Source organism: Mixophyes fleayi, chromosome 3 (genome assembly GCF_038048845.1).
Source record: "Mixophyes fleayi isolate aMixFle1 chromosome 3, aMixFle1.hap1, whole genome shotgun sequence".
Lineage (NCBI taxonomy): Eukaryota > Metazoa > Chordata > Amphibia > Anura > Limnodynastidae > Mixophyes > Mixophyes fleayi.
The window spans coordinates 299839707-299858146 of NC_134404.1; the positions used below are offsets into that span (position 1 = coordinate 299839707).

General features: G+C 36.9%; 1 protein-coding gene across 1 annotated transcript in view; it reads right to left on the reverse strand.

Moving 5' to 3' along the window:
- XPO1 (exportin 1) overlaps nt 1–18440 on the reverse strand; it is a 46854-nt gene that overhangs the window by 12435 nt on the left and 15979 nt on the right. The window contains exons 2-14 of the mRNA XM_075203872.1: nt 16851–16982; nt 16260–16361; nt 9552–9624; nt 9294–9355; nt 9165–9209; nt 8845–9026; nt 6430–6478; nt 5623–5742; nt 5406–5534; nt 4615–4773; nt 4177–4374; nt 3194–3332; nt 1821–2002 (exon numbers count right to left, since the gene is read on the reverse strand). Of these exons, the coding sequence (XP_075059973.1) occupies nt 1821–2002; nt 3194–3332; nt 4177–4374; nt 4615–4773; nt 5406–5534; nt 5623–5742; nt 6430–6478; nt 8845–9026; nt 9165–9209; nt 9294–9355; nt 9552–9624; nt 16260–16361; nt 16851–16976 (1566 nt within the window). The 5' untranslated portion in view covers nt 16977–16982. The remainder of the gene's footprint in view (nt 1–1820; nt 2003–3193; nt 3333–4176; nt 4375–4614; nt 4774–5405; nt 5535–5622; nt 5743–6429; nt 6479–8844; nt 9027–9164; nt 9210–9293; nt 9356–9551; nt 9625–16259; nt 16362–16850; nt 16983–18440) is intronic.

Sequence of the window (18440 nt, forward strand, 5' to 3'; positions counted from 1 at the left end):
GAAATGCCTCCCAAAACGCCTGGACTGCTCTATGTACAGACTGGTGGTGAAATACCATCTGGGTGGGGATTCCAAAAGATCTATGAAGCATCTCTGATCTAGGATTCCTATCACCAAGGTAACTGAGGTGGAATCAAACCATCACTACTGGAAAAGACGACAGGCTCCCACCACAGGAATACCTGAGTAGACACATTATGCAGCCTATTTATCTGAGTGTTTTAGAAGTTGGTTGCTTAGCTGACCAAGCGCTTTTAACTCTCACCACCTGGATTATTGACTCTATGCTCTAGGTCTTAAGAGCATTAACAGGCAAAACAAAAACATAACTTGATCACAAGTGGCCTGGCTTAACCAGCACTGGGCCAAATAAGACATTACCCAAGAAGGGCAGGCCCTTCTGCTTACCAGTTATTAAACCAGTGTCCGCCACACAGAAACCAGAAGCCAAAATAATCACTTGAGCTTGGCCGTGTCCTCCAGATATTCATTAGCCTCCCGAATATGCCCTAGCAACTCCAATCTGGGATTTCTAGGTTGCAAGTCTTCCACTAGCTTTTCTGAACACTTCTGCAAACCGAGGCCAAATGTCTAAGAGACCATCTTGAGAACTGGCTCCCTTAAGGTTTAGATTTTGTTTTGCTGCATTTCAGAATTAGCCAACACTTTTACTGGAAGTGTCGACTTTTCTATAGACTAAACGATCGCCTCCATGCCCATCACTAAGAGACACTGGCATAGGAAACACGAGCAGTAGTGGACCTTCATTTTCACATGTTCTTGCTGGGAAGAGATAAAGGGTCTGCAACCTAAGTGAAGCCTTATAATGCCAGCGCTGGAGTTTGTTAGTGTAAATGTCCTGCTGTGTTTCAGTCATGTGGCCCATAAGACTGAATGTTGCTTCCAGGAGGAAGACACGTTGGCTGAGCACTTGGTCTCCTAGAAGAAACCACTACAAAATATGAGATGATCAAGTGTAGATTTAGTATGGGCTGTGCTCAAAGTACTAAACATTCAGAACAGCCAAGCACCTGAGGATCCTGACATTTTGCGGCAACAAAAATCCACAACTTGATTTTCTTCCATTTTTCCCACGCAGTAAGAAAACCAGAACAAGATTCCAGACATATCCCTGAACTCAAATACATCTCAGGCTAGAGGCGCAAGGAGATATACACCTCATGTAGAAGTTTAAATGCCCACACTCCTGGCTGAGCCTCTATACCAAAGGTTTTGAATGTCCCCCAAACTGGATGAAAGAGAAATTGCTAAATTTGTACATGATTTTACAATCCATACACTATGAAAACTACATAAAAAAAAATGCATTCAATGCAAGTACTGCAGCCTAAACCTTACAAAAGTGTTGTTCAATTAGCACAACTGCTTTTGTTATAAACCCTGGACCACACGTAGCAAATGGGGGTTGTCTCTCCCGTATTTGGAGGTACCTGAATCAGAAAGCCACCTGTTGGAGCTGGACAATGCAGTCCATGCAGAGCACTTTTATAGAACTGCATGTATGGCTTGCACAAACACTAGTGATCCAGCACGGATACAGGTAAACCCAGTTGTAAACTTTTTTTTTTTATTTTAGGGGAAGGATTAAAAGGAGTTTAAGAGATCTAAACGTCTATAAAGAGGTAAAGGCATTCAAAAACCTTGCTAACAATTTTAGTAAAACAAAATGTTATGCAAGATTAGCAGCTCCCATCAGTGCGCAACAAACACCAATTTGTGATTTCCTGCTGAAAATAAGCAAAGCAAAATGTGGAAATTCAACATCCATCCAATAGTCATTGAAACAGCTAAACCCTTACCTTGATAACAGTAACCAGAAACCTCTTTTCATCCTCTTCATGCATTGCTCCACTAATAGAACCTATAGCCCAACACAAGGTATTCAGATTTTTCCATGACCACTCTGTCCCATTAACTTGGTTGTGCAGTTTTTCAGTCATAATTCTTTCTGTGTCTGCATAATCCAAATGCGTGAGGTATACTAGAATGAAAACATTTAACTTATTTTAATAACTGAATTTATATACGGAGACTTTCAAAATGAACAGAAATAATTCCAGCTCTTGAAATTACAACAGTTTAAACAATCAAATTTCTCCTTTTGATTAAGGTGATCGGAAGTGGTACATTTTCAGTTTACGGTCTTACACACCAGAAATACTCTAAGAGCTGCCAACAAGCACGTCCACCACAAGTGAATACAGAAAAACAAAGGAAAAAGCCTGCTTATATTTTTAAGGAATACCAAATGAAGCAAGAAACTAACTGTGTGTGATTATAGCATACAGTGTATGGTATAAGTTCTTGAGAGGGTTAATAGATTACATGACATTGTTATAAGTTCCTGTCTCCAGTTTCACTTATTGCCTTGCAGGGCATGTATTTCTATATATGTTCACTGAACTAGAGCGGACTTTATATGCCTAAACATCTGCTACGACTTGGTAAAACAAGTAGCAGGGTTAGTTCCAGAGGGTGCCAACCCTGGCACCAAGAATAATGTGCATAGCAATACCTGGAGCCATTACTAATGTTGTAACTAGTGTGCACTGTAATTTGGTTTGAGAGCAAAATCCCATAGACAAGTTATAGTTTTCATAGTGAAGCAACAGTCAGTCATGGTAATAGTATGCTAAACTGGACTGGACTAAACTGGACCACTTAGATGTTATGAGAAGCTGTGGCTGGCACTTACAGGCATCACAGCCTGCTGAACTTGGCACCGCAGGAGGATTTATAACAACTTGGGCTGTCTACTGGCAAGTGAGGGTAGATCTTTCAGTATTGGGCAGCTTAATTCAAATGAACATGAATTACCCACCTATTAAAAATTCAAGAAGGGGCTGCACTACACTTACATTTTCTATGATGTGCAGAGTCTGAGGAATGTTACACCAAAATTCAAAGAATTAAGTGTAAAAACTATGCAAACAAATGAAAGGTATACTTTAAAAAGTATATTTTGTACAAGAGCATATTACGAAAAGACAACAACTGCACAAGTCTCCAATTAATCTGGGGAAACTATTCAGTTTATCTCGTAATACAGAAGACACCAATTCACATATTTTAACAAAAACGTTCCTGAAATAATTGTTTGGTGTGCAACAAGTATGAATGCAGTTGAAAGTGTGGACAAACTCATATTGAAGACTATAAATGAGATATTTACCCAGCGTTTCCCTCATGTTTTTATACAGATTAATAGAATCTGTGTCCTTCATGAATTCTCGAACCACTTCACCCTGATCATTCTCTACAACTAGCACCTCCTCTGGTTTAGCCATTCGACTAACCATCAACAAACGCACCTGCAGAAGAACGATGAAAACTTTTGTTAACTTTCCAGAAACAGGACAATTGAAATAATGGCATAGAATAAATACAGAAGGTTTTGTGAGGAACCAGCCTATTTCAAGCCATAATTTGCTACTCGCTTGGAAACTCAGCACACAGTCTTGCCTTCCATTTTCAACAATCACAACAGAATTCAGTAGTTAAGCAGTATGTTTATTTTTTTAAATGAATTATTTATGTAGTCAAGCATAAGGATATTTATTCATATAGTAACTGCGTGGGTGCAAGAGCACTAAACATTTACAGGTTCTGACAGCCAAAATACAAGTCACCTTATACAGCAACTAATATCAATAAGACGTTTCAGAAGTTACTGTAAGCTAAATGTCCACTCAGAACATAGGAATAAAACATTATTTTTTTTTATTTTACTTTATTGGTCAACCATTAAAATTGTGCAAAACTATGCTTGAACTAGTATAGCTTCCTTGTTCTAAACATTTGTATGTTACTCTGAACAACCGCTGCCCAAATTAAAAATGTCTTTCCTTTCATCCGAAATTCTTAGACACAGATAAACGACCAATTAACACCCTGATGTTGTGCTATGACAAGTAAAGAACAAGCCTCAGAAAACATTGATACCTTACAAAAGAAGCCAGAGATGAATAAACCTCTTAAGACTATTACCCTCTCACTTCTGAAACATGACATTTTAAGTTTCAGAAGTAGCAGCATGGTCTTGAAGAAAAAATAAATAAAAAAAAAATAAAAATAATTATATATACCTATCAGATACATTGTTTGCAGTCCTATCAGCATAAGAAAACTGATCAGTAAGCAGAAGGAAGAAAATACCTTTGACAAAACTGGCAAATAAAGCTGTCTTCTTGGTGGAACATCAAAATGTTGACTGCCAGAAAGCAGTGGGGATGTTGATGTGGAGAATGGACTCTCTCTGTACAACTCTGCTGCTAGATGGTTCCAATACTCAAGGCAGATTTTGAAGATCTCGGTTTCTTCTACTTCAGACACTAGCAACATGTAGTGCAGAGCCTGGATTTGGTCATGAAAACATCAATGAGAATGAGAGGTTTGCTTTTTTAAAAGTGTATCATAACAAGTGCTAATGATAACATGCACAGGCATTGAATCATCTGGTTACATCCAATTATGTACCAAAGTATGTGTGTATTAGGCATTAGCTATTTTACTTTAGAAAATCAAGTGCAGTTGTTGGCCTTGATTTGTAACATAACACCCAACACAAATTTCTGCAGAGTGAATTGAACTGACCTCCATCAGAGTTTCTCTTAAGTTGAGCCTCTTTTCAATGAGTTGTCCGTGCTCTTTAAGGAAAGTACAAAGGAACAAGCTGAGGTTCTGGATAAAGTTCTGCTCATCATCTTTTCCATTGGAATATGCAAGACGAATATTTGTGTTCAAAGGTAGCATCTATACACAAAAGAAAGTGTGGCAATGATGTATTCCATTTTTAAATTGCTTTATAGCACAGGATACAATAGCGAGTATTTCAAAAGTATTTCTGCTAATTTCTAAATGAGTAATCTATTTCAATCTGTTGCCAATTATCTTACACAAGTGTACAGTAAAGTAGAACAACTTTAAGACAACATTTATCAGCACCAATGTTTTTACAGAGCATCAAAACAGCATGGCAATCACTATGAAAAATACATAATCTATGTGCAACTCTGAAAAATCCTTCACAGCAACATGGGACTTCTGACTCATGCGTTTATACTCAACCCCTCTTTTTGGATTAGCCCCACTTCTGTAATTAGTAGGGTGCTACAGCCCCTGCCTGAGCCTGGTATGACATTGTTCTATGGATGCATTTGTCTCCCGTGGCCTAACTGATGCAGTCTCCCCCTTACCCTCTCTCCCTGTGGGTTCTCTACTTACCCCAATTGTAAGAATATAATTACAATGTTGCTAGTGGATCTACTTACTCCTCTATATCAGCGATCATTGACATATTACGGATACCGAATTTGTTCCATTGTACTCAGAAAAACGGGCTCAAAAATAAAATAAATTTGTGTACAGATATGTACAAGTCTTACCTGCTTTAGTTGCATCATAGTCAGTGTAAAAAGGGTTACAAACTGCTCTTCATATTGGCTTACACTGACTCCAGCTATTTCAGTGAGACACTTTAAAGACACGTTTCTGAACATTGGAACATTTAAAAACTGGAAAAAAAATACATAACATGTGATCAGTTTACTTCTAAACAAGCTACGAGCACAGATATATTTTAACCCAATAAATTAAGTGTACCTTATATATTAGTGTGCTGATCAGTTTGGTCTCAAATATGTATCCCAGTGGTATCCAGTTAAGAAATCGAAGCAGTGTTTCCAAGGTGGCATGAACAAGAGGAGCATTTTGCGAGTTTTCCTTTATACAAATTAAAGAAATAATTTTAGACATTTGTTGCTTAAAAAAAAATCAGCTTTACTTGCTACAATCTGCAATTCCATTAGTGTCACAAAATGTAACACTGCGGTACGTTTCAATCTGTTAAAAAGGTTGTTGCGGGCCTAATAGGTATATCTAGACTTAACAGTAACCAAAGACCACCAATATACGCCAAAACAATTCTCTTAAGAAAATGAAAGTACTGCCTTTATAATCCATTACATAGCAGAAGCTCCTGCCACAAATTTAGAACAGTGTCCTAACAGAATCTGATAAAAATCAATCAGCTTAGAATGAAGTGTTGAGTTACTGCAACTCTGAGTCTACCAATCCTTACATTATATTTATGCCAAGCACGTCTACCAAGCTTTCAGTCAGACGGTCTTTTGTATTAAATTTAAAAAAAAGCAGAAAGAAAAAACAAAACATCCACCCTCCAATTTGGCAATATGCTGCAGAGTGCAAGAAACTCTTGAAACATTTAGGATATGTAAACACTACAGTAAATAATTGTATAATGTTCAGCTCAAAAATATACAAAAAATATTGGGCTCTGATAAGCACCAAACCAATTTCCGAGAACAGATTTGGGGCTCAGACCTGCAGGTAGTAGGGAGGGAGGCAGGGAGGGGGGTGTTTGCTCTTGTAGACCATCAAAACACTTACCATTACAAACTGGCAAAGTTGAAATATCTTTGAAAATTCATTGCACATACTGCAAAAGGGTGAAGAAAATATTTTTTTTAGCACAATAGAATGGTTACAAAATAAATTTTAGAAGAAACATTCTTTAATAGGTTATGCAGAAAAACTACATTTATGTACTTGCGCTAAATTCTGTTCTCTGAATACATTGGAAGACACAGGAACCATGGGTATAGAGCTCAGCCAGGATTGTGTGTCAGATTTCTTGAAGTGTTTAAAGTCTCAAGTCCTTTCACCAACACAGTCTGCACAGGCCCTGTTCTGTCTAAAGCTCCCCCACTGCAGGGTACACTATGAAGCTATGGTGTGCAATTTCTTCGACTAAAACTAGCATCTTAGGATGGGAAAAAAACGAACAGATTCTGCAAAACACTGTAAACATATGTACAGAGGACCAGGTGGCTACTGAATACAACAGCTCGGCAAAAGCTCAGCCCAGGAAGCCCTAACCAGTCTGGTAGAATGGCCTCTCATTCTGGAACACATTTCCCTGCTCCAATGTAAGCATGTCGAATTACTGAAGTGATCGACCTGGAAACAGTCTGAGAAATGATCCCTCATCTTCCGGAGATCATTCACGGCCTAAAGTCGTAATGACAATATCTCTATTTAAGCTAAATCTGGACACTTGAGAGGGTTTTGTGCGGAAAAACAGCGCCGGTCTACAAAACAGAGCCAACAATCTCAAACCATTTTTCCATATAAAAATGAATTACAACTCCATCGACTCCAAGGGTCTAAATGGAAGATGTTCTATGGCCGTTATGCAGACCGTTTCTGAAGGTTTGCAAGCTGATCGCTTAGAGGACAGCCAGTTTCCCTCTTTGCTGTCTTTGACGATCTAGGTTTACCAGAGAAACAAAAAAGGAACAAAAAACTGGGACCTCTAGACATGGAAGCATTAATTCGCAGAAAAGAACTCTTCCCCTCCCCATGCCCTGGCAAATAATTTTATCTAGTTCAGGACAGAAGACTACATTACCCCCAATACCAAACTTACAATGTACCATGATCACACAGGCTGAAATCCTAACTCCAATGAGTAACACAACCTGTTCAAATCATTATTCCATCACTTTGTTAACCCAAGCCAATGCCATGATAAACCTAAAAGGCCCCAGCAGAAACATATATACTTTAAAATAGCCCCATATTCCCTATCTTACCCATCTTTAAGAGATTCTGCAATGGAAATCAAAACAGTTGTTGACTTTGACAAGCACTATGGGAACATGCACTTTGGAAAGACTCCCATTTTTTTAGTATCCTCACTAGGGAGAGGCTAAAGAGTCTGTAGTGTGCGTGTAACCTGGAACCTTGCCAGACTTGATCCATGCCTCACAACATAAACGTTCAGGCTGAGAAAAGGAGAGTGAGGGGGGGGGGGGAACGAAAGAAAAACAAAACAAAAAAAAACACACGACATTTACTGTTTCTTATTGGAAAAAGATAACACATCAGGCTTCTCACTGTCCTGAATATTAAGGTGCCGACATATAGCCTGCACCAAAGTCACCAACACCCCTCCTTACTAAGAGTCCTCATCCAAGTATGAGGAATTCTGTAAGGTTCTGATCATCAGTGACAATCTTCCTAATAGGACTGGACCACTGCAGGGTTCTGGCATTTGCAGGGCATAGATGCAGGGGTAGTTTTGAAAAACCTCACCAAGTCCTGAACTGACTGCTCCAGCCTTTGAGCCCAAGTTGTCTACTAGACAAGCCCACCGAAACAGGCTCCATATCTGAAGTTGTGAGTGGGTAGACAGAAAACTCTTTGTTCACCACTCCTTGTGCTACGAACAGAGTAAGCTCTGCAGAAGACTGGATTAAAGATCCAATCTTCTTACTGAGGCTCTATACCTATGGTTCCAGTGCCCCCAAGAGCATGATAAACTTTTAGTTTCTCTAGTTCTGAAGTTCACTACAACAAACTAGGTGTAAATGGTGTACTAACTTAACAGAAAGCAAGTCGTAGATTCTAATATGTCACTATAACAATGTCACAATGAACAATGCCACTATAAGCTTAAAAGAAAAAAAAAATGGATTCAGCATGAGGTTCAGATCGTTTTCCAGTAAAGCACATTTGGTTTAACAAGTCATATGCAGTTTATAAAAACACTGACAAATCTTGAACAGATCATGTAATAGAGCACAATTTAAAACGAAAATTGATTTTAACTGTAAGCAAATATTTTATGAAACATCAAATCAAGCAGCCACAATGATTCCATTGCATAAATTAAAATCATAACTGAAGCCCCAAAATAATAATTCTATTAAAGTGAACAATTGCTGTGTTAAAAACAGATTTCTCCATTTGCAGTTTTGCTTTAATTCCCCCCCGAAAACGTTGCATAAAACAAGAATTTACCTGTCTTTTAAATGCTTGGCTTTCACTTGTGTAATTTGTCCACTGGAAAAGTCAAAAACTTCCTCACTTAAAAGTTTCAAAATTACCATGTTGTTCTGACAGAGGCTCTCGCTGGTTTTACTGGCTCCTACAATATCGCTGATGAAGGTGGGCCAATGCTTAGGCCATTCTTGTTTCAGTATCTGCAAATTACGTAGCAGCTTATTTCACATGTGTAAAGCACTGAAAAGCTTTTAGCAAGTTAACGATGCCTACTGGTCTCTTCCAAACACCAGTTTTTATTGTCAATTCTCTCATTATACACATTTAAAATAACTCACCTGAACAAGGATCATGTTTAGTTTCCCAATGTACACATTCTCTTTCTGAAAGAAAAACAACAATTACAGCAGTGTTTTCACTGGTCAATATTCACCCAGCACCAATTTCTAGGAAAACAATGTGCTTACCTCAACACATGTCGCATCTGAAGAGGTCTTGATTATGAGTCCAACAACATATTTCTTTATACCTAGCATGGAAAATCAGAAATACAGTTAAAAAAAGAAAAAGTATTATGCATTTACCGTTGGAGGGTAAATACATTGGAATTATTTAAGCAGGAAGTACTGAAAATCTTATGTTTAGTCCATAATAGCAATATCAATAGTTCAAAAGTTTAGTTTGTGCCGTTAAAAATATTGCTTAAGTGTAAAGTGAATCTTTACCTTCACACTGATTCCGAGGGAGAATTTTCCATCGCGTTTTGATCACATTTTCCAATATTTGCAGTCCATAGTACTAAAATTGGAGAACAGAACTATGTAAGCATTCCATAGTTACAAATCATCAATTTATTTAAATCACTCCCAATACTCTCACAGCCAACTCATTCACACATGAACATTGAAGACAATTTAACTAAAACATGTAATTCAGCTACAATCCCATGAGTTTTCATGCACAATTATTGCTCAGAATTTAAACAAGTATCCCTGCTGTTTGATCATGCTCACACCAGGAAGATGTATCAAGTAAGCTATTTGTAGCCAGATAGGCTACTAAAAAGATAAGGAAAGAAAGAAAAAGTCACAAACAACAAGAGTAATTAGAAATGCATTTAAATACAGATTCTAGTGTAGCATGAACTTATAAGAATCTCCTAGTTGTTCTACATAACAAATGCTGCCATTGGCAACACACTTCACTGGTGTGAATCTACAACTTCAGCAAGGAACCCAAAGATGAACTAATCCCCTCCCCATATAGACCAGCCCACAGCATATGTAACATTTACACTAACTTTTATACTGTGAAAACAAATTGCAGTATCTGTTTACCATTTACCTTTCAGGTATTTTCATGTAAACAAGGGTTCAATGTGCATTACATTAACCACCCTTTATCAATATGAAATTGGTTCTTCTAAATTACTTAAACCGCCAATTTGCTCATAACAAGTTTAAATATCAGATTTCCAAATTAGATGAAATGCCTTGTGATAAATAAGAAATTCATTGCTTGGTTACAACACCTTCTAAACTGTCAATTTTACTGGCTGCTGTGTAACCAAAACGTAAGTCAAGATTCATCACACCAAATAACCCTATAGTGAAATTGTTATAGAACTAATATCAAGTGGCAGTTGCCAGTTAAACATTAAGCATAACATGTCAGAGATTGAAAAAGACGCTTTCTTACTTTAGCAACGTATATATGATGCAACGATACCCCTTGTCCCTTACTAGCAAAGGTGCCAATCCCTCTCTGAGACCCAGCATGCAAAAAACAAAACCCCCAAAACAAGTACAAATTCAGCCGGTCAATATCCAGATTACGAAGAGAAAATTCTGAATGTTTCCTTCTAAAACCTTGTAACAATGCAAACCACAAGTTAAAAAGGAAACAGGTAAAAATCAGGTGTTATCAAACATATTACATGCCATCCTCTGCCCTTCTTCGCCTGGTGCTTGTAGGTTAAAAGGAACGCTACGTCTTCGGTTATGGGGCTCATAGCTCAAATCATATGCTGTTGGTAACTTGTCCTTTGTAATTAGGAAACAGGATATTTACCCATAGTGGGATCTACCCACTGCAAACAGTGGGTCAGTAATACGAAATGTGCAAGGTGTTACAGTTATTGTGTATATAGTTGTGTATATAGTGTACATGTGCAGCTGACAAAGGTTAAAAACAATTTTCATAAATAATGGACTTCCAGGACACTAGCACGTACAACATACATTAAAGACAAAGTACCACTTTACTGCCAAAACTGCTACTTTGTAGTAAAGAAGATGCTGACATTTAAGTATGTCTGGTCAAGTGAAAAGAACACTTGGCAAATCTGTTATGTCCTCCAATGTAAAAAAAATAAAATAAAAATAAATAAATCTTCAAGCCACCACCATAAAATTTGATCAGAGTGGGTGTAGACCATCTGCACTCATAATTTCATATGGTGGTCTTCAGTCCTACTATGCAGAATAGGTAAGGGTTCCAACCCAGTTCGTGCAGAGACTCATACAGATATGGATTCTAGCTCTTGCATTCATGTTGTGGGCTAATGTTCCCACACTATGTAGGTGTTGAAGCTCTTTCTTAGCTGCAACAACAGGTGCCTCTATATAGGGTAAATGTTCTGAAAACAGGAGAGCTCTATATATATATATATATATATATATATATATATATATATATATATATATATATATATATATATATATATATATATATATATATATATATATATATATATATATATATATATATCTCCATCACGTGGAACTGCACATGCAACACGTTCGACACATACAACCACTTATAATTCACAAATGTGCATATTATAACCTCAATTCTCCAAACGGTGTAGAACTTTGGAGGCTGACTGATGGAGGTTAGGAAATCCATTCAAACACCATATACTAGCCGAGAACACCACTCTTCCAAGCAAGCAACAAGGGCATCCAGCCGCTGCAGAAAAGTACTGAACCGCGTTGCTGCAGAAAAGTACTGAACCGCGTTGCTGCAGAAGCTAAACACAATAATGAAAGTCTTTGCAACTAGAACATTTCAGTCTGAAGACAGACAATGATCAGGATGGCAAGAGCTTTACCAGCTCAGAGTAAAGAGATGGTGGTCCCCATCCTCACACAGGTAAAAGATCTACATTAATCAGCTACATCCTACCATGCTGATCAAGCCCTCTTCATAACATAACAAGCAATACTACAGCTAAAACATCTCCATTGGAGAGATGTCCCCCTCAATTTCAAAACAGAAAAGCAAAACGGACATTCCACTTGTATACTAAACAGAAACTAATGCTTTAAAGTTGCAGAAAGAACAGACTAAACCAAATCAGAAGCACTACACCTTTACCTGATTTTTTTTTTTTCTCCTACAAAAAACAACAAAAAACCTGATACACAATGAACCTGAACTTCAAATATAAACTGAACTTCTGACAACACGCAGTAAGTATCCACACACAGTCACATTATTACGCATTCAAAAACCTATACTCTCCTCTTTTCTTACCAACTGCTGCTCCTCTTAGTAATTATCTTTATATTTGGCTACATTTAGCATGGTTAATGCCTATAGAAAAGCCAAGGATTGTTGTAAAGTGTTCTTTTCAGAACCACCACCACCCTATAAATAGGTACCTTTAGTGCACCTAAAAAATCATAAAGCTGCAAGCACCTACATTGTGTGAGGACATTACCCTAAAGCATTGATGGAACAAAGAAAGCTATAATACACATACAAATCTGAATGGGGCGGCACTCCAAGATAACATTTGATACATTTAGTAGCTACCATAAAATCTGCTAAATTAATCTTATGTGATAAATACCCAACAACAGATTTCCCTTGAAAAAATCCAGCATGAAAAAGCTATGTGTGATGAAGTACACCCTTACCGATTCCATAGCAATAAAGTTAATTTGAGCTAGGTGCAACCAATTAAGTGGACTTCATTATTTCATCATCAGGAAGTGTTATTATCTGTATACAAAAGCAGTATCTAGTAATTAGTTCTGGAGCACTGGAGTTTTGAGTTACCATTCCAAGGAGAAAGGACACCTGCAATAGCCTCAGAGGAGCAATTGTTGCCAATCTGTCTGGAAAGTGTTCCAAGGTCATTTGCAAACAATTTAAGGCCTACATTCTCCATATGCAAATAAGCTCTCCCTGTAGAACACACAAAGCACAGTGCTGGAGAGGTAATTTTCAGCACAGTACCTGGACGCCTCACAATCGTGGTGTCTACTATGAACTTTCTATTCAACTATTCTATAAGCAAATAAGAGGCCATCAACACTGCCTAAATTTGTTCATGCGACACGAGAATGATCCTAAACACACTAGCCAACCTACAGCTGCATGGCTGGAGAAAAAATAAACACAAATAAAGGCTAGACCATCAACACCCCTGAGATGCTGAGGAAGAGGCTTACAAGAGTTGTGCATATATGATTGCCCTTTAAAAATACTGAACTCAAGCTGTGTTGTAAGGAGTGGACCAAATGTCTTAAAATACAATTCAAGAGCCAACAGAAAAGGATTACTTCAAGTTATTGTTGCTAAAGGTCCTGCAAGTGTAGTACTACACACAAAGCCTCTCCAAGCTGGCTCCATTTTTGTTGAAAAATAAAATCTTACATGTGTTATTTGCCACAAGGTTAATTGAATTTTAGAACTTTATGTTCGGATATGAAAACGCATACAGGAGGGTGTACTTTTTTCACATGTAACACAAACTTCAAATACGGAAAGCAGCCTCTGCTTTGAATTGGATAGTCAAAACTCCATTCCAACAAGCAGTCGGTTTAAACCAAATGACTTCAGGGTTCCAGAAACAGAACTACCTTGTGAAAATGAAAGCCAACACAAAGGGAGATTTCAGTTGATCCTAGGCTACATGGGAAGACACAGATTATGAAGAGAAGTTGCCTTTAATTTGTAACGCTCACTTACTTTATAATTCTGACTATGCCAGTGTGTGTGTGTTAAAACTGAAGTCAATTTAAAATATTGGTTACAAAAATAAACTGAATCAAGGTGTTAAATAAGCTCCAGGATCTTTTAATAAATCTTAATATAAAATAAAAAAATAATGAGTAGTCCCTTGCATGTAATACAATGACATTATTGCCACCAGGATACCTGAAAGGTAAACTTTTCAGACTCTGCATTCAAATATGCAGTTTGACCCAGGATAAAAGTTTTTACTACAAAAGGTTAGTCAATATACAACAAAGTCGATCAATATAACTTCAACCAAAGGGATCACGTAAGATTTCATACACAATATACAAAGAATTTAACTTCCATTTGCTGTTTTATAAAAAGGACATTTGTGTCTCAAACTAAGTTTTATCAAAGATACATGTGAAACACCTCAGCAGCAACTTTAGAAGTTTAAAATAGTGCTTGGATCATTTCTGTTTTTCTACTGGTTATGAAAGAAATAAGCCATTTGCAGCATAGAAAAGGGGTGGGCCTATGGCCAAAAACATCTGCAGGTAAATGTTAAGATAAAACTAGAGGAATGTATGAGTATACATCCCTGACAACTGGCTTACTTTAGAAGAAAGTCAAAATGTTGACATTTGTGTAGTACCAAATTGATTGTTCACATGGGCTTTATTTGGGACAGAATGTCAATTAATGTAAGAGCCTTCCCTTATTGTTTTCATTAGCTAATCTATAAAACTAGACATGAAAAATATAAAATGTAATTTGGAGAACTAGTTAATATTTTGTTTCAACGCAATCTAAAAAATAAAAAAAATGATTAAATATTTTAATAAAAAAAAAAAAAAAAAAAAAAACCTTATTGGCAACAGCAAAAATGGATTGCAATATGTATGAACATGATCCCTGTGGCAGAAATTTCTATGTACCCTCATTAATGAAATCTATCAACTGAGCCCCCACCCCCCTCCCAGAAAACCCCACACCCACCCATGAAACAAAAACAATTGATGAACAGAATTCAGTTAAAGGGAATGAAAAGGGTAGACCTTGTGGAGGCCTGCCGTCAAAGCCTAGCTGTGTCAGTTGCACAGGAAGACACCCCTTTTCTTCCTATTACAAGCAATCAACATAATGGAACATTATGATTAATATCAAGTAGCGTTAACAGCTTTATAAATAAAAAAAAAAAAAATTGCATAAAAGCCAAATGTAATAGTGCAGAAATTTTAGCACCAAATCATTTGCAGTTTATGTAAATCGAAGAGTTCTTTACCTGTTGCTTTCTTTCTGTTCCGCTAATCATGTCATTTTTTCACAAGACAATTTTGAGTTTTTAAATATACTGTTGATAAATCAACTTAAACATTAGTAATGTCTGTCAGTATTTAAAAGCAAAAAAAGAAAAAAAAACGACCAGGCAAGCAAATACTGTTACTAAGGTTAGCACTTTGAGGAAGTTCAGAAAATTTGTTTTGCCAACAAGACACCTTAAAAATGCAAAAGGGAATGTTTGTAACATTGTGCAGTTAAAACTAACCTTTTTATATGCATCCTTTTAGACGTCATCAGGGTACAAGTAAATATTGCAAGATGCAATAAAAATGTAACATATTTGCATATATTGCATCTATGTGGCAATGGCAAAAATAAGCTTCAATTCAAACATGATCTAGAACTATATGTAAAAATATACAACATGAACTAAAAACTGACGCCAGAGGTCTTTTTATGTAAAAATATTACACTTGCATAATGTGTCACTAAAATGTAAAAAAATCAGATCAATAAGTGAAAACTCAAAGTGCATGTGAATTCATTCTTCCGAAACTTCACTAAAAACAAACAGTATTTACAAAAAAAAAAAAGTTTTACATGTAACATAGCAACAGGGCTATTTTACACATCTTAACAAACAGGACAATGTTCAAAGTGCCAAATTACAGTCTCAGTGCAACCAAAATTTTGCCTTTATAAAAACATACCCAAATTATAACATCTAATTTTATTTTTGCAAATTTATACACTGACAATCTGTAAAATGGGATAGAATTGAAAGGGAAAAAAAATCCAAGATTGAAGAGTCAACATGAAAAATCCCTACATTTCTGTACTAATCAGGGGTATGGAATATTCATTCATCTTGAAACTGGACATTTCATTGACTACTAGAAGTCCCTTTTAAGCAATTAACTAACTTAAAATCTGAAGGCCTTTGAGAAATACATTAAATTAGAATACGACTTAATCGACTTTGTTTTTACAAACTGTATATTATTAAATGGTATAGTCACTTAAACAAGGAAAGTTACACAACTGGTATTTTCAAATAATGAAGAGCTGGAGATGAGCAATTAAGACACCTTCCTCAAAGTTGGTAGGGAGGGAACAGGGGGAAGGGGCAGAGATGAGGAGGGAAGAGCAGTTATCTTAAATAAGCTTAATATTCTTACTTTGGTGTTCATGTTCTGTGAAAACTCCAGAATTGTGTCAACTCTTGTCCAGGCATCAGGATGTTCTTTTAAGTGGGTCAATACTTCCTGCGCCATTCTTTGCTATGTTGAAAGTGTGGGAGGGGAGAAAATGGATCAGAAATGCATATGTACACTAAAAAAAACTGCAGAACTTACATGTGCCATTGATAAGTAACATCATCCAGAGAATATTCTACGTCTCATTTGTTGCACAGTACACTGGGAACATTCTATGACAACCTGATTATGGTTTCATTAAGCCAATAGTATATTGGAGGCTATGAATGGCCAAGAAGAGCTACAAAAAGTCAAAATGCAAATGTGTTGAAATGGGTAAGTTGAGAACTACCACCTCCTGTTAAACAAGGAGGTACTTAAAATGTAATGTTGCTAGCCACAACATGCAATACAACATCAAAACAAGTCTTTAGTGCTATTCCCTCTGGGAAATCATATTTTCAGCTGTACTTAATAGCAACATGTCATACCCAAATATATAAAATCTATATCTTTTATTAAATGTATGAGGGGAGCATAAAAAAATAAATAAAAAAAATTATGTTAAGTTACCTGCGCTCCTTCTCCATGGTATAAACAATTCACCACATTGTCCAAAAGGTTGATGTCCAGTTTCTGTCCGAAATCCAGCAGCTGTCGAGCTGCATGGTCTGCTAACATGGTCATAATTGCTGGCATAGATTACTGAAAACATAACACATTTCATGTTAAACTAGAGAAATACAAATGAATTTCTAAAAAGAGGAAAGGGATGAAAGCTGCCAAAAAAGTCAACCCTATGCCAACAAGAGAATAAAAACAGTCACCAAAAAAGTGTTCAGTGGGATCTAGGTAGAATGTTATCGGCATTCAAAATACTAAACTGTGAAACTAGCACCAGATGGCGTTAACCCCCCATTGTTTACATTTTCAAGAAAAAGTGCTTCAAGTGTGGACCCTATATAAACAAAATGACCCTACTGTCTATATTTGCCATCCCTTTCTTAGCCTAAAATTCATTATTTAAAAACTGCAAAAGGAAAAAAAAAAGTTTTAGATGTATAAAAGTTAATTGTACTTTTTTTTTTTTTTTTTTAAATTTTTTAAAAAAAAAAAAAAAAAAAAAAAAAAAAAAAGCTTTAGCCTAGTCTAATTAACACTGATTAAAATTGTGTCGTCTTTTCATTACCAACCAAACCACTTCATGTGCAGTAATAATAAAAATAGCGACATCTTCAGCTTACATGGGGTGAGGGTGGGGGGCTGGGGAATCTAGCACCACTCTTTGGCTGTATAATATGACTAGTTGTAAGGAGGGTGAAAATCCCCCAAAACAAAAATCCTTAACACCTGATAGAGCAACTAAAGAACATTTTCTTTTAATCAACATGTCACAAGTTGCCCCCTTATGAAAAGGGGCGATACTTGCATTCTGCCACAGCCCAGCACAATTATTAGTGTATACTAAACAAAAGACTTTAGACCCATTCTAAAACAAAAAACAAACAAACAGATTATTAATACCACTTTCATACTGCCGCTATTGCCGGGGCACAGGGCCGTGTAATTCCCGGGTCTCACCATTCATACTGTAAAAATAAATTTAAAAAAAATGGGGAAGTAAAAAAAAAAAAAAGATTTTAATTTAATAAAAAATACATAACAATTGTTTACTTAACTTATTTTCAGCCAGCGGTGTCTCCGATGCGTTGCCGGCTGTGAGGGGGACCTCTGGGTCCTAAAATTACGTAATTTCTAGTCCATTAGAAATGACGTCATTTTAGTACCCAGAGGCCCCCCTGACAGCCGGCAACGCACCGGAGACACCGCTGGCTGAAAATAAGTTAAGTAAACAATTGTTATGTATTTTTTATTAAATTAAAATCTTTTTTTTTACTTCCCCATTTATTTTTTTTACAGTATGAATGGTGAGACCCGGGAATTACACGGGTTGCACCATTCATACTGCAGGCGAGCGGGGTCCAACCCGGGAATTACCCCTCACAAAATCCCGAGATTTTAGACCCGGGATTTTGTGGTTGGACTATTCATACTGCACCAAGACCCGGGTTTTTCAGCGTGCCTCTGCAAAAACCCGGGTTTTTGGTGCAGTACGAATGGGGTATAAGATTATACAAAGACATTGCCAAGTCAGCTCTTTCC